The sequence below is a fragment of the Bombina bombina genome, chromosome 2, assembly GCF_027579735.1.
Source record: "Bombina bombina isolate aBomBom1 chromosome 2, aBomBom1.pri, whole genome shotgun sequence".
Classification (NCBI taxonomy): domain Eukaryota; kingdom Metazoa; phylum Chordata; class Amphibia; order Anura; family Bombinatoridae; genus Bombina; species Bombina bombina.
In genome coordinates this window covers 1,085,068,347-1,085,084,282 of record NC_069500.1, presented here as the reverse complement: position 1 = coordinate 1,085,084,282, position 15,936 = coordinate 1,085,068,347, and the positions used below count along the sequence as shown (strand labels likewise).

At 40.8% G+C, this 15,936-nt stretch overlaps 1 protein-coding gene across 2 annotated transcripts in view; it reads left to right on the top strand.

Moving 5' to 3' along the window:
• SLC10A7 (solute carrier family 10 member 7) overlaps window positions 1–15,936 on the top strand; it is a 712,691-nt gene that overhangs the window by 259,376 nt on the left and 437,379 nt on the right. For both annotated transcript variants that reach the window (XM_053703716.1, XM_053703715.1), the window contains exon 5: window positions 3,085–3,123. In XM_053703716.1, the coding sequence (XP_053559691.1) occupies window positions 3,085–3,123 (39 nt within the window). The remainder of the gene's footprint in view (window positions 1–3,084; window positions 3,124–15,936) is intronic.

Here is a 15,936-nt window from a genome sequence, read left to right as displayed (position 1 = left end):
GATGCAATGCTCTACTGGTAGCTAGCTGAACACATCTGATCCAGTTAGAGAATACAATTTCAAACAACATTCCAATGTACTTCTATTATCTAATTTGCTTCATTCCTTGGGTATCCTTTGTTGAAGAAATAGTAGCGCACATGAGTGAGCCAATCACATTAGGCATCTATGTGCAGTCACCAATCAGCAGCTATGGAGCCTGTTTAGATATGCTTTTCAACAAAGGATATCAAGCGAATGAAGCAATTTAGATAGTAGAAGTAAATTTGAACGTTGATTTAAATTACACGCTCTTTCTAAATCATTAAAGAAAAAAAAATGGGTTTCATGTCCCTTTAATAATAAAACATAAAAAATTCTCTTAAAATTGCATGTTCTTTTGGAACCATGAAATGTTACTTTTGACTTTCATATCCCTTTAATCCTGTTTAAATTTATTTTGAAATTATTATTGGGTTTTTTTTGTATTAAATAAACATAACATGTTTAGAGCTATATCATTTACTTGATTGGAATATTTTAAGTGCAATGCCTTTTTAAAGGATCCTGTCACGGTAATGAGTGTGTTTGTTGGCATTAACAAGCAAAGTGACAGTGAATGTTATCGTACAACTTACCTTGGTGTGGATGCTGCCCATAGAGTGTAGTAAGATTGAAGAGCTAGCAAACATTAATAAAATAGCACTGCATTTTGCATGAGTAATAAACTAGCTCTTATAATAAAGCCATATGCTATTGCTATCAGTGTAAAACACATGGAGGCCTTTGTCACATTGGGTATCAGAGGGCATTACCTTGCAGGCAGTTCTGGTAATATGCTTGTTGTAATGTTGCACGAGTTTGCAAGTGTCAGGTGCTATGTTTTATTTATCTGTCACCACTTATCCTCCCCGTGCAACAAGCAGCACCATATGCCAGTGTTAGCAGAGATTTCACCGCTCATTCAGGCCCGTGACCAGAGTATCAGAGGCCCCGTACAATCTTTTATTTATGGGACCTACAGAGGAAGCAATCTAATCAAATTATCAAAGTTGCTGAATTAATTATCAGCTTGAGTATGAAAACTAAGCAGTTCTCCGGAGCAGGAATCTCATTATCCATTCACAACTATCACATTCCTATTTGGAACCCTTGCCAAGATCAGCTGCTGCCTTTGGATGTCATTCAAACTTGAGAAACTTGCTGGCAGACTTATTTTTTGTTGTTAATATGAAGAACGGGAATTCCTTTGTGGTTAATTTGTCTCCTTCTGGATCTATACCTTGTTATCAGTGTCTCATTAAAGAACTGTTCAGAGCTAGTATTTCTTTCATGCTGCTTGGGAATACCTTTATACGTTTTGGCATTAGCATTTGGTTTTACATTTCCTTTTATGCCTAAAGTTAAGCTTATATTTTTTCTGTTTAAATTGATACTTTGAGTTTTGTATTCTCTCTAAATTATTATTAAAGTTTTGTTGTTGTCAAAATAATAAAAAAACAATCATCAAAATAATTTGTGATTGCTGTTGCTATGATCTTCTCTGAACTCTCTTTAGTTTTCTTTTGTGTGAAACCTTGCAAGGATGAAAGCCAAGATAACCGATAAAGGGGCATTCTGATGCAAACATTATGTTTTCATTTGTTAGAGCAGTGCTTTCCAAACTGTGTGTCGTGACACATTAGTGTGTCGGCAGCAGTGTGTAGGTGTGTCCCTGCTTCAGCACAATTTTTTTTTAAATTAAATTTTTTTTACATTTAATTTTTTTATTTTTTTGGGGGAGGTTTCTGACTTTCAGCCTGCTTGCTACGCATATCACATGGTTGAATTGTGATTGATACCTAGTGGGTCACAGATCATCTTAACCTATTGGCGCAGCTCAGTGGGAACTGAAACTATTCCCATTGGCGGCTTTGGCGGCACATTGGCTCCTGACTGCATATGTAGTCTCCTCAATCGGCTTGTGACTGCATGTGTAGTCAGTGAGTGGGATAGCAGTGTGTTTGCAGCAACTCAGTCAGTGCAACACGCAGAGCTCTGAGGCGGCAGCTTAAACGCTGAGCTGAAGTCAGTGTTTTTTTGCAGCTAGCTCCGAGTACTGCATTTCGTTATTATATAATTGATGAAGGTGTCCATATTTTTTAAAACAAGTTAGTTTAACCTCCTGTTTGCTAGTACAACTGAGTTACTGTGTCACGAAATTACGTAGGTTTAAAAAGTGTGTCACCGACATGAAAAGTTTGGAAAGCTTTGTGTTAGAGCATGCCGTTTTTACATTACTGGCCGTGGCCAACTATGTCTTTAAAGGGACCGTCTACTCCAAAAAAAATATTGTTTAAAAAGATAGATAATCCCTTTATTACCCATTCCCCAGTTTTGCATAACTAACACTGTTACATTAATACACATTTTACCTCTGTGATTACCTTGTATCTAAGCCTCTTCAGACTGCCCCCTTATCACATGGCTATTTATTTATTATCTATTGAATAGCATTTTAACCAATTAGTGCTGTGCCGTGCACAATTCCATGGGAGAGAGCTTAATGTTATCTATATGGCCCACATAGATTAGCAGTCTCTTGTTGTGAAAATCTAATAAAAAATCCCACATGAACTAGCAGCCTCCTGTTGTGAAAAGTATAGACTGTCTCTTTAACTGTGAGCCATTCGGAAGCAACAGTAGTGTGCGATCCCCAAACACTGGAGGCTTCCTGCTCGCAAGCGTTGCATATGTGTTTAATTGTTTTTGTGGGGTTACCAACATAGTTAGCCAGGGTCAGTACAATGTCCCGTTATTGGCAGACAGGGAAGCAGTGCCTTTAAGAGCACTGTATTGCATCCCTCAAAAATGAATACAGCTGTTTGTTCATCCGATTTTGTACGCAAAAAAGTTATTTAATTTACTGAGTCTAGGAGCCAAAAAACATCTTACTTCTCCATTAGGCAGGGATCAAAACTACATTTCTAGTTTAGAAATAATTGTGTTTCTGAGAAAATAATTCATTATATTCTGGTTCCATAATGAACATAATATTATTATTATTCCATCATTAATAGTCAATGACAATGCTAATTAACAGTCCTCCTTGTTTTGTTTCCACAGGCTGCTGCCATCTTCAATTCTGCATTTGGGAGCTTCTTGGTAAGTGCTTGTAACATTTTTTTTTAATATACTTGCAAAACAAATGGGGAATTTGCAGAAAAGAAGACAATGTTGTATGTTGCATACTGGTCGAAGAAGAGTATTTGGAGGAAGACAATCTTATTCAATCCATCGACACAATAAAATAGCACTGTTAAATTTGGAAATAATCTTAAAAATACTTTTGTGTATTTAAAATATCTTATATCTTTAAAATGTTCAAAAATGTCCAATAAAAACTGATATTGTTTGTGTTAAAAAGTCTTATAAGGAATCCTTAATTCAGAGTGGTGAAAGTCTGTAAATGATATCAAATAAAAGGAAAATAATAATGTGTCCAATTGTATGTGTAGTATCTCCTACATTTTATACCCTGTTGTTTTGTTATTACGTCCAGCTGATTTCTTCTACAAGATACGACGAGTCCACGGGTTTCATCCTTACTTGTGGGATATTAACCTCCTGCTAACAGGAAGTGGCAAAGATCACCACAGCAGAGCTGTATATATAGCTCCTCCCTTCCCTCTACCCCCCAGTCATTCTCTTTGCCTGTGTTAGTAATAGGAAGAGGTAAAGCGAGGTATTAGTTTTAGATTCTTCAATCAAGAAGTTTTTTATTTTAAATGGTACCGGTGAGTACTATTTTCCTCAGGGAGATATGACAAGAAGATTTCTGCCCTGAGGTTGATAATCTTAGCAGATGTAACTAAGGACCATTGTGGTTCCCACAGAACTTATGAAGGTAGTGCAAGAGAAATCTTCAGTGTGGAGAACGGTGTCATGCTACAAGCAGCATTGAGGTATGTTCAGTCTTTTATTCTGAGGAGACTTGGTATATCAGAGCTGGCTGACATTTGTTTCCCTGCAAGGGAAGGGGTAAGCAGTAGACCTGTACAATGAGGCAATGATGGTGTTACTGAGAGACCTATGTTTATTCATATTGCCTAACATTTAAACGTTATACTATATGGGGCTTGACACTGGGAGAGGCAGCTTGAGAATTATATTTTATTAACAAGGGCTGCAAGTTTATTTATTTTCAAAGGGACCACATGGCTTGTTTTCAGAACTCCATGATGGGTGGGGCCTAATTCAAGCGCTCAGATGCGCAGTTTACTCTAACTGAGAAGGCAGCAGGCATTTGCTCCGGTGGGGCCTAAACTACCAAACCTGGATTCCTTCCTAAGGTTGTTTCAAATAAGAATATTAATCAGGAAATTGCTGTTTCTTCCTTGTGTCCTAATCCTTCTTCTAAGAAGGAGCGTCTGTTACATAACTTGGACGTGGTCCGTGCCTTGAAGTTTTACTTGCAGGCAACTAAGGATTTCGGTCTATCATCTTCATTATTCATTGTTTATTCTGGAAAGCGAAGGGTTCAGAAAGCAACGGCTACCTCTCTTTCTTTTTGGCTGAGGAGTATCATCCGCCTGGCATATGATACTGCTGGACAGCAGCCTCCTGAAAGAATTACGGCTCATTCTACTAGGGCTGTGGCTTCCACATGGACTTTTAAAAATGATGCTTCTGTTGAGCAGATTTGCAAGGCTGCGACTTGGTCGTCTCTTCATACGTTTTCCAAATTTTACAAATTTGATACTTTTGCCTCTTCTGAAGTTGTTTTGGGAGAAAGGTTCTTCAAGCAGTGGTGCCTTCCGTTTGGGTATCTGTCTTGTCCCTCCCGTTTCATCCGTGTCCTGTAGCTTTGGTATTGTATCCCACAAGTAAGGATGAAATCCTTGGACTCGTCGTATCTTGTTGAAGAAAAGGAAATTTATGCTTACCTGATAAATTGATTTCTTCTACGATACGACGAGTCCACGGCCCTCCCTGTCATTTTCAGACAGATTTAGATTTTATTTTATTTTGTATAACTTCAGTCACCTCTGCACCTTTTAGCTTTTACTTTCTCTTCCTAAACCTTCGGTCAAATGACTGGGGGTGGAGGGAAGGGAGGAGCTATATATACAGCTCTGCTGTGGTGCTCTTTGCCACTCCCTGTTAGCAGGAGGTTAATATCCCACAAGTAAGGATGAAATCCGTGGACTCGTCGTATCGTTGAAGATTTATCAGGTAAGCATAAATTTCCTTTCTCCTACATTGGTGTGTCCGGTCCACGGCTTCATCCTTACTTGTGGGATATTCTCATTCCCTACAGGAAGTGGCAAAGAGAGCACACAGCAAAGCTGTCCATATAGCCCCCCCTCTAGCTCCGCCCCCCAGTCATTCGACCGACGGTTAGGAGAAAAAGGAGAACCATAAGGTGCAGTGGTGACTGTAGTGTACAAAAAACAAAAATTTTAAACCTGACTAAAAACCAGGGCGGGCCGTGGACCGGACACACCGTAGGAGAAAGAAATTTATCAGGTAAACATAAATTCTGTTTTCTCCTACATTGGTGTGTCCGGTCCACGGCTTCATCCTTACTTGTGGGAACCAATACCAAAGCTTTAGGACACGGATGAAGGGAGGGAACAAGTCAGGTAACCTAAACGGAAAGCACCACTGCTTGTAAAACCTTTCTCCCAAAAATAACCTCCGAAGAAGCATAAGTATCGAATTTGTAAAATTTGGCAAATGTATGCAGAGAAGACAAAGTCGCTGCCTTACAGATCTGCCCTCTAGCTCCGCCCCCCAGTCATTCTCTTTGCCGCTCTGTACAAGTAGCATCTCCACGGGGGTGGTAAAGAGTATGTGGTGTTAGTTGTAGTTTTTTTTATTTCTTCTATCAAGAGTTTGTTATTTTAAAATAGTGCCGGTTTGTACTATTTACTCTACAACAGAAAGTGATGAAGATTTCTGTAAAAAGAGGAGTATGATTTTAGCACCAGTAACTAAAATCCATTGCTGTTCCCACGCAGGACTGTTGAAACCAGAGAACTTCAGTTGGGGGGAACAGTTTGCAGGCTTATCTGCTTCAGGTATGATCAGTCACTTTTCTAACAAGACCAAGTAATGCTAGAAGACTGTCAGTTTTCCCTTCTGGGATAGGTAAGCCATTTTCTTAGACTCAGTAACAGAATTAAGGCTTATAACTTGGGCTCTATGCTGGTTGACACTATTGTGGGCTAAGTCGTTTGATTTTTAACATGTTTATGTGACATTTGGAGTGTTTTTCAAACTTTGAAACACTTTTGGGGAATTTTATTTGCGCCTGGCAGCCGTTTAGACACCTAATCTTGTCAGAAAAGGCCCCTTCACTCTGGAATGCAGAGGGAGGAGGCCTCATTTTCGCGCCTCAGTTGAGCAGTTACTTTTCACTAGGCAGTTCATGCAGCTTCACGTGGAAGGTCCAGAGGCTTAGAAAAGGACTTCAGAGAGGCTTATTACTGTTTTGAATAACCCCTAAAGAAGGTAAACGCCGCAGCAGAGACTGAGGCAGGGGACTGTAGTGTGTTTAACCAGTTAATTGTTATTTTAGCTCCGGTTTGGGCATTTAGGGGTTAAGTTGCCTGAAAATTGGTGTGCAATACTTTCAAAGCATTAAGACACTGTGGTGAAAATTTCATAAAGATCGGATATTTCTTTGATGTTTTCCTGACATTTCAGTAATAAAGTGTGCCCTTTTTATTATTTAAAGAGACAGTAACGGTTCTCTATAAAATAACTTTTATTGCATTGAAAGTCTGCCTAAGTCTGTTTAACATGTCTGTGCCTTCAGATAGCCTATGTTCTGTGTGTATGGAGGCCAAGGTGGTTCCCCCATTAAATGTATGTGCGAATTGTGCCATTGCGTCCAAACAGATTAAGGACAGTACTGTCACATTTAATAATGTTGCCCAAGATGATTCTTTAAATGAAGGTAGTGGGGATAGTTCATCATCCTCTCCTTCTGTGTCAACACCAGCTTTGCCCGCGCAAGCGATACCTAGTACATCTAGCGCGCCAATGGCTGTTACTATGCAGCAATTAGCAGCAGTAATGGATAATTCTCTAGCAGAATTTTTATCCAAACTGCCAGCTTTTCCTAGAAAGCGTGATTGCTCAGTTTTAAATACAGAGGATGAGCAAGCAGGCGCAGAAGATAATTTATCTGTTATGCCCTCACATCAATCTGAGTTGGCAGTGAGGGAGGGCCTGTCCGAGGGAGAAATTTCTGACTCAGGAAAAATTTCTCAGCAGGCAGAGCCTGATATCGTTGCTTTTAAATTTAAGCTAGAACATCTCCGCGCTCTGCTTAAGGAGGTGCTAGCTACACTTGGATGATTGTGATCCTTTGGTGATTCCAGAGAAATTATGCAAGATGGACAAATTTTTAGAGGTCCCAGTGCACGCTGATGCGTTTCCGATACCCAAGAGGGTGGCGGATATAGTGACTAAGGAGTGGGAGAAGCCAGGGGTGCCTTTTGTTCCCCCTCCTATATTTAAGAAAATGTTCCCCATTGTCGACCCCAGAAGGGATGCATGGCAGATGGTCCCTAAGGTAGAGGGGGCAGTTTCAACGTTAGCTAAGCGCACAACTATTCCAATAGAGGACAGTTGCGCTTTCAAAGATCCTATGGATAAAAAATTAGAAGGATTGCTTAAGAAAATTTTTGTTCAGCAAGGTTTCCTTCTTCAACCAATTTCGTGCTTTATTCCTGTCACCACGGCGGCGTCTTTTTGGTTCGATGAACTAGAAAATTCACTCCAGAAAGAGACTCCATATGATGAGGTCATGGACAGAATTCACACACTAAAGTTGGCTAATTCCTTTATTTTGGATGCCGCTTTTCAATTAGTTAAATTAGCTGTAAAAAATTCAGGTTTTGCAATAGTGGCGCGCAGGGCGCTTTGGCTAAAATCTTGGTCGGCGGATGTGTCGTCCAAAACAAAATTGCTTAATATTCCTTTCAAAGGTAAGACCCTATTCGGGCCAGAATTGAAGGAGATTATTTCAGACATCACTGGGGGAAAGGGCCATGCCCTTCCACAGGATAGGCCTTTCAAAGCAAAAAATAAGTCTAATTTTCGTTCCTTTCGCAATTTCATCAACGGACCGGCTTCTAACTCTGCAGCCTCTAGACAAGAGGGTAACACTTCCCAGCACAAACCAGCATGGAAACCATTGCAAGGCTGCAACAAGGGAAAACAGGCCAAAAAGCCTGCTGCTGCTACCAAATCAGCATGAAAGGATGGCCCCCGATCCGGGACCGGATCTGGTAGGGGGCAGACTCTCTCTCTTTGCTCAGGCTTGGGCAAGAGATGTCCTAGACCCCTGGGCTTTAGAGATTGTCTCTCAGGGGTATCTCCTAGAATTCAAGGACCTTCCTCCAAAGGGAAGGTTTCACATATCTCGCTTGTCTTTAGACCAGACAAAGAGACGGGCATTCTTAAATTGCGTAGCAGACCTTTTCAAAATGGGAGTGATACACCCAGTCCCAAAAGCAGAACAAGGACTGGGTTTTTACTCCAACCTGTTTGTAGTTCCCAAAAAGGAGGGAACGTTCAGGCCAATTCTGGACTTAAAGATCCTAAACAAATTCCTCAAAGTTCCATCATTCAAAATGGAAAAAATTCGAACAATTTTTCCAATGATCCAGGAGGGTCAATACATGACTACCGTGGACCTAAAGGATGCATACCTGCATATTCCTATCCACAAAAATCACCATCAGTTCCTAAGGTTCGCCTTTCTGGACAAGCATTACCAGTTTGTGGCCCTTCCTTTCGGGTTGGCCACCGCTCCCAGAATTTTCACAAAGGTTCTAGGGTCCCTTCTAGCGGTACTAAGACCGCGGGGCATTGCAGTAGCACCTTACCTAGACGACATCTTAATACAGGCGTCGTCTTTTCCCAGAGCCAAGGCTCATACGGATATTGTTCTAGCCTTCCTAAGGTCTCACGGGTGGAAGGTGAACGTAGAAAAAAGTTCTCTGTCCCAGGTCACAAGGGTTCCCTTCCTGGGAACAATAATAGACTCGGTAGAAATGAAAATCTTTCTGACGGAGTTCAGGAAGTCAAAACTTTCAAATGCTTGTCGAGTTCTTCATTCCATTCCTCAGCCGCCTGTGGCTCAGTGCATGGAGGTAATCGGTCTAATGGTTGCGGCAATGGACATAGTCCCGTTTTCCAGAATTCATCTAAGACCTCTGCAATTGTGCATACTCAGGCAGTGGAATGGGGATTATGCAGACTTGTCTCCCCAGATACAAATGGACAAGAAAGCCAGAGACTCGCTCCTCTGGTGGTTGTCTCAGGATCACCTGTCTCAGGGAATGAGTTTCCGCAGGCCAGAGTGGATCATTGTCACGACCGACGCCAGTCTCTTAGGCTGGGGCGCGGTCTGGGACTCCCTGAAAGCTCAGGGTCTATGGTCTCGGGAAGAATCTCTCCTCCCGATAAACATTTTGGAACTGAGAGCGATATTCAATTCGCTCCTGGCTTGGCCTCAACTAGCGAAGGCCAAATTCATAAGATTTCAGTCGGACAACATGACGACTGTAGATCAATCATCAGGGAGGGACAAAGAGTTCCCTGGCGATGAGAGAAGTATCCAAGATCATCAAATGGGTGGAGGATCACTCCTGCCATCTATCTGCAATTCACATCCCAGGAGTAGACAACTGGGAGGCGGATTATTTGAGTCATCAGACTTTCCATCCGGGGGAGTGGGAACTTCACCCGGAAGTCTTTGCCCAGTTAACTCAACTATGGGGCATTCCAGATATGGATCTGATGGCGTCTCGTCAGAACTCCAAGGTTCCGCGCTACGGGTCCAGGTCCAGGGATCCCAAGGCGACATTAGTAGATGCATTAGTTGCGCCTTGGTCGTTCAATCTAGCTTATGTTTTTCCACCGTTTCTTCTCCTTCCCAGGCTAGTAGCCAAGATCAAACAGGAGAAGGCTTCAGTGATTCTAATAGCTCCTGCATGGCCACGCAGGACTTGGTATGCAGACCGGGTGAATATGTCATTGGCTCCACCATGGAAGCTACCTTTGAGACAGGACCTTCTAGTACAAGGTCCATTCGAACATCCAAACCTAGTTTCTCTGCAGCTGACTGCTTGGAAATTGAACGCTTGATTCTATCTAAGCGTGGGTTTTCGGAATCTGTTATAGATACTCTGGTTCAGGCTAGAAAGCCTGCTACCAGGAAAATTTACCATAAGATATGGCAAAAATATCTCTGTTGGTTACTCATGGAGTAAAATTAGGATTCCAAGGATACTTTCCTTTCTCCAAGAGGGTTTGGAGAAAGGTCTGTCAGCTAGTTCTCTAAAAGGACAGATATCTGCTCTGTCTGTCTTGTTGCACAAACGTCTGGCAGCCGTGCCAGATGTTCAAGCGTTTGTACAGGCGTTAGTCAGAATCAAACCTGTCTACAGACCTATGACTCCTCCATAGAGTCTAAACTTAGTTCTTTCAGTTCTTCAAGGGGTTCCGTTTGAACCTTTACATTCCATAGATATTAAGTTACTATCTTGGAAAGTTCTGTTTTTGGTTGCTATTTCTTCTGCTAGAAGAGTTTCTGAATTGTCTGCTTTGCAGTGTACTTCACCCTATCTGGTATTCCATACAGATAAGGTAGTTTTACGTACCAAGCCTGGTTTTCTTCCAAAAGTGGTTTCCAACAGGAATATTAACCAGGAAATAGTTGTTCCTTCTCTGTGTCCGAATCCAGTTTCGAAGAAGGAACGTTTGTTACATAACCTAGATGTGGTTCGTGCTTTAAAATTCTATTTAGAAGCAACAAAGGATTTCAGACAGACATCATCCTTGTTTGTCGTCTATTCTGGTAAGAGGAGAGGTCAGAAAGCTACTGCTACCTCTCTTTCCTTTTGGCTAAAAAGCATCATCCGATTGGCTTATGAGACTGCCGGACGGCAGCCTCCTGATCGAATTACAGCTCACTCTACTAGAGCTGTGGCTTCCACATGGGCCTTCAAGAATGAGGCTTCTGTTGAACAGATCTGTAAGGCAGCGACTTTGTCTTCTCTGCATACATTTGCCAAATTTTACAAATTTGATACTTATGCTTTTTCGGAGGCTATTTTTGGGAGAAAGGTTTTACAAGCAGTGGTGCCTTCCGTTTAGGTTACCTGACTTGTTCCCTCCCTTCATCCGTGTCCTAAAGCTTTGGTATTGGTTCCCACAAGTAAGGAAGAAGCCGTGGACCGGACACACCAATGTAGGAGAAAACAGAATTTATGTTTACCTGATAAATTTCTTTCTCCTACGGTGTGTCCGGTCCACGGCCCGCCCTGGTTTTTAGTCAGGTTTAAAATTTTTGTTTTTTGTACACTACAGTCCCCACTGCACCTTATGGTTCTCCTTTTTCTCCTAACCGTCGGTCGAATGACTGGGGGGTGGAGCTAGAGGGGGGGCTATATGGACAGCTTTGCTGTGTGCTCTCTTTGCCACTTCCTGTAGGGAATGAGAATATCCCACAAGTAAGGATGAAGCCGTGGACCGGACACACCGTAGGAGAAAGAAATTTATCAGGTAAACATAAATTCTGTTTTTTGTGTGACCCTGCACTTTTATTCTGGATAATTCAGCCTATCTTTTGGCTTCCCCACCTCTTTCTCTCTTATACAAACTGTACACTTGTATCGTACCTTGTGCATCCTCACTTCACACTACCCCAGTTCGCCTTCCTGTTTTGCGGGCTCCGGTTATCACGTGTTGAATATCCACCAATAGGAGAATACACTGGGGTCCAGTTTCAAGGCAGCTGCACATACTGTTTGTGCTTTGGAGATAAAATACTTTGTATCAAAAGGTCTTATTATACAAGCACTCATTTGTTGAAAGAGTTAGTTGATAACGAATCACTGAAAGAAAGCTTACACCGTTCATATGGCACTTTCTTCTTCAATTAACAATGAAATTTAGCACGTAGTAATAGAGCACAGTCACATTAATGTGCTTCAGCATTACACTGCCTTTATCAAGATTTGTAATGTGTAATGCTGAAACGCGTTGATGCGACCGTGTACTACGCACAACATACTAAATTGCATTGTTAATAGAAGAATAAAGTGCTATATAAATGGTTAAAGATAACCTTCAGTGATTCATTATCAACTGACTCAACAAACAAGCGCTCGTATAATATAACAGTTGGATACAAAGTATTAATCTTCTAAGCATGAACAGTACATGCAGCTGCTGTAAAAAACCAGAGCACAATGTCTTCTCATATGGGCTGATATTTAACACGGGACTACCTGAGCCCACAACACAGAAAGGTGAATGGGGGTAGTGAGAACGCAGCTCTTTTTCAAGGTACGATACACGTTTTTATAAGAGAGGACTAGACGGGGAAGCCAAAAGATAGGGTGAATTATTTGGGATACAAGTGTTGCAGCTTGGCGCATTACTTAAACGAAGTGTGTGATATTTGGGAGATAATACACATCCAGTTGGATACATTATTCTTTCCTTTTGTTTGATGTAATTTACAGACTTTCACCACTCTGAATTAAGAATTCCGTATAAGGGCTTGCTTCCATTGAGTTGTTAAAAATGAAGCCGTAAGCTACCAAAGTTGCCAAAAACTAAAAGTATTTTACGGCTCCATTTTAGTACCAGGTTTCCACTGAAATATTTTGCGATGGTGATTGCTTCCAGATGCTTTCAGGGTATTGCAGTGATGCCTCAATACCCTTTTTTAACCACCAATTCAGAGGGGGCAACTCTGTGGCTCTTTCTGCATCGGCCATCGATGCTGCCGATCGTTGATGGGTGGGAACTGTAGCAGGGAAGCAGGTGGGCAGACCATCATTTCGAAAACGGAAGTACCAAATATAAATGTAATATAAATGTTTTGTAAATGTATGGGAAGGAGGGAGAGGGAGGGGGGAAACAAATGTTGGGCAAGGGATCTGGGAGGGGGGGAGGGTATTGAGGGGGGCAGCTACACTATAGAAAATGTTAAATTATATTAAAAAAATAATAAAAACGCTTTTTTTATTTGCAAACTGGGTACTGGCAGACAGCTGCCAGTACCCAAGATGGCAGCAAATGAGTAGAGGGGGGAGGGTTAGAGAGATGTATGGGGGGGTCAGGGAGGTTGGAGGCTAAGGGGGAATCCAACACTGCAGAATCAATATATTTAAAAAAAAAAGCTTTATTTTAGTACTGGCACACTTTCTGCCAGTACTTAAGATAGCAGTGACAATTGTGAGGTGGGGGAGGGAAGAGAGCTATTTGAGGGGGGTCAGGGAGGGATCAGGGGGTGGGATGTGTCAAGTGGTAGGCTGATCAATGCACTAAAATTAACCCTACAAGCTACCTAATTAACCCCTTCACTGCTGGGCATAATACAAGTGTAGTGTGCAGGGGCATTTAGCGGCCTTCAAATTTCCAAAAAGTGATGCTAAAGCCATATATGTCTGCTATTTCTAAACAAAGGGGATCCCAGAGAAGAACAAGCTGTTTGTAAATAATTTCAGTAAGAAACCTAAAGTTAGTGAAAAAATGAACGATTTTTTTTATTTGATCGCATTTGGCGGTGAAAAGGTGGCATGAAATATACCAAAATGGGCCTAGATCAATACTTTGGGTTGTCTACTAAAATATATATATATATATATATATATATATAATATATATATCTATCGGGGATTCCTGACATATATCAGTGTCACAATGTAACTATGGCTAATTTGAAAAAAGATGGTTTAGAAATAGCAAAGTGCTACTTGTACTTATTGCCCTATAACTTGCAAAGAACATGTAAACATTGGGTATTTCTAAACTCAGGACAAAATTTAGAAACTATTTAGCATGGGTGTTTTTTGGTGGTTGTAGATGTGTAGCAGATTTTGGAGGTCAAAGTTAGAAAACGTGTGTGTTTTCTATTTTGTCATCATATTTTATAATTTGTTTTTATAGTAAATTAAATGATATGATGAAAATAATGGTATCTTTCGAAAGTCCATTTAATGACGAGAAAAATGGTATATAATATGTGTGGGTACACTAAATGATTAAGAGGAAAATTACAGCTAAACACAAACACTGCAAAAATGTAAAAATAGTCCTGGTCCCTAACGGTAAGAAAATTGAAACATAGAAACATAGATATTGACGGCAGATAAGAGCCATAGGCCCAGCAAGTCTTGCCGACCTAACCTAACAGTATAAACTTATCTAGTTCGTAGGATAGCCTTATGCTTGTCCCATGCATTTTTAAAGTCCCCCACAGTGTTTGTTGCTACTACCTCTTGAGGAAGTTTATTCCATAAATCAATCACTCTTTCTGTAAAGTGCTTCCTCAAATTACTCCTGAATCTACTACCCTTTAGCTTGAGCTCATGACCCCTTGTTCTTGAATTTTCCATTTTATGTAAAATACCCACAGCCTCAGTTTTACTAAACCCTTTAATGTACTTGAAAGTTGCTATCATATCACCTCTTTCCCTTCTCTCCTCTAAGCTATACATATTTAGGTCATTGAGCCTATCCTGGTAAGTTTCATTTTTTAGACCATGTACCATTTTGGTAGCCCTCCTTTGCACAGATTCAAGTTTCTTAATATCCTTCTGAAGATATGGCCTCCAGAACGGCACACAATACTCAAGATGAGGCCTAACTAATGATCTATAAAGTGGCATAAGAACCTTACTATTTCTGCTGCAAATACCTCTACCAATACATCCAAGCATTCTGCTAGCCTTACTCGCTGCATTACTACATTGTTTACTATGTTTTAAATCATCTGAAATAATAATTCCCAAGTCCTGTTCCTCGTCTGTAACAGTCAGTAAAGTGTCATTGAGTCTGTAATTAACATTTGGATTTTTCTTCCCTAAATGCATTATTTTACACTTTGCTGTGTTAAACTTTAGATCCCAGTCGTTTGTCCAATCCTCCAATTGTTGTGTATCACTTCTCATTTTGTCTACCACCCCTGGAACATCCACTCTGTTGCAAATTTTTGTATCATCTGCAAAGAGACATACTTTCCCCTGTAGCCCTTTGCTGATATCGCAGATAAATATGTTAAACAAAATAGGCCCCAGAACTGACCCCTGAGGAACACCACTAGTAACAGCCCCCTCTGCTGAATGAACTCCATTTACTAAGACACTTTGTTTTCTGTCCTTAAGCCAGCATTCCACCCAGTTCACAAGTCATAGGTCTAGTTTGAATTCTGTAGATATGTGCTTGCATATACCCGTATTGTGCCGAGTATAGGCCGCACCCCATTATAAGCCGCACCCTTAAAGTTTGGTGCCATTTTACAGAAAATTTGCACCTCCACACTGCTTCTCCTCCTTTCCCTGCAAAACCTGTGACCAGGCTCCACAATCAGCTTGAGCCAGCCTCCAAGTCTGTGCAAATAGTGTCTGTTCAGTTACATATGTATAAAATTATAAATGTCCATATATGTGCATAATGCACTGTGAGACCAAATGTTAATTGTGAAGGACACTTAAACATCTGTCAGATGCTCCCTGCTCACGGTAATTCCTCTACAGGGAGTGCAGAATTATTAGGCAAGTTGTATTTTTGAGGATTAATTTTATTATTGAACAACAACCATGTTCTCAATGAACCCAAAAAACTCATTAATATCAAAGATGAATAGTTTTGGAAGTAGTTTTTAGTTTGTTTTTAGTTATAGCTATTTTAGGGGGATATCTGTGTGTGCAGGTGACTATTACTGTGCATAATTATTAGGCAACTTAACAAAAAACAAATATATACCCATTTCAATTATTTATTTTTACCAGTGAAACCAATATAACATCTCAACATCCACAAATATACATTTCTGACATTCAAAAACAAAACAAAAACAAATCAGTGACCAATATAGCCACCTTTCTTTGCAAGGACACTCAAAAGCCTGCCATCCATGGATTCTGTCAGTGTTTTGATCTG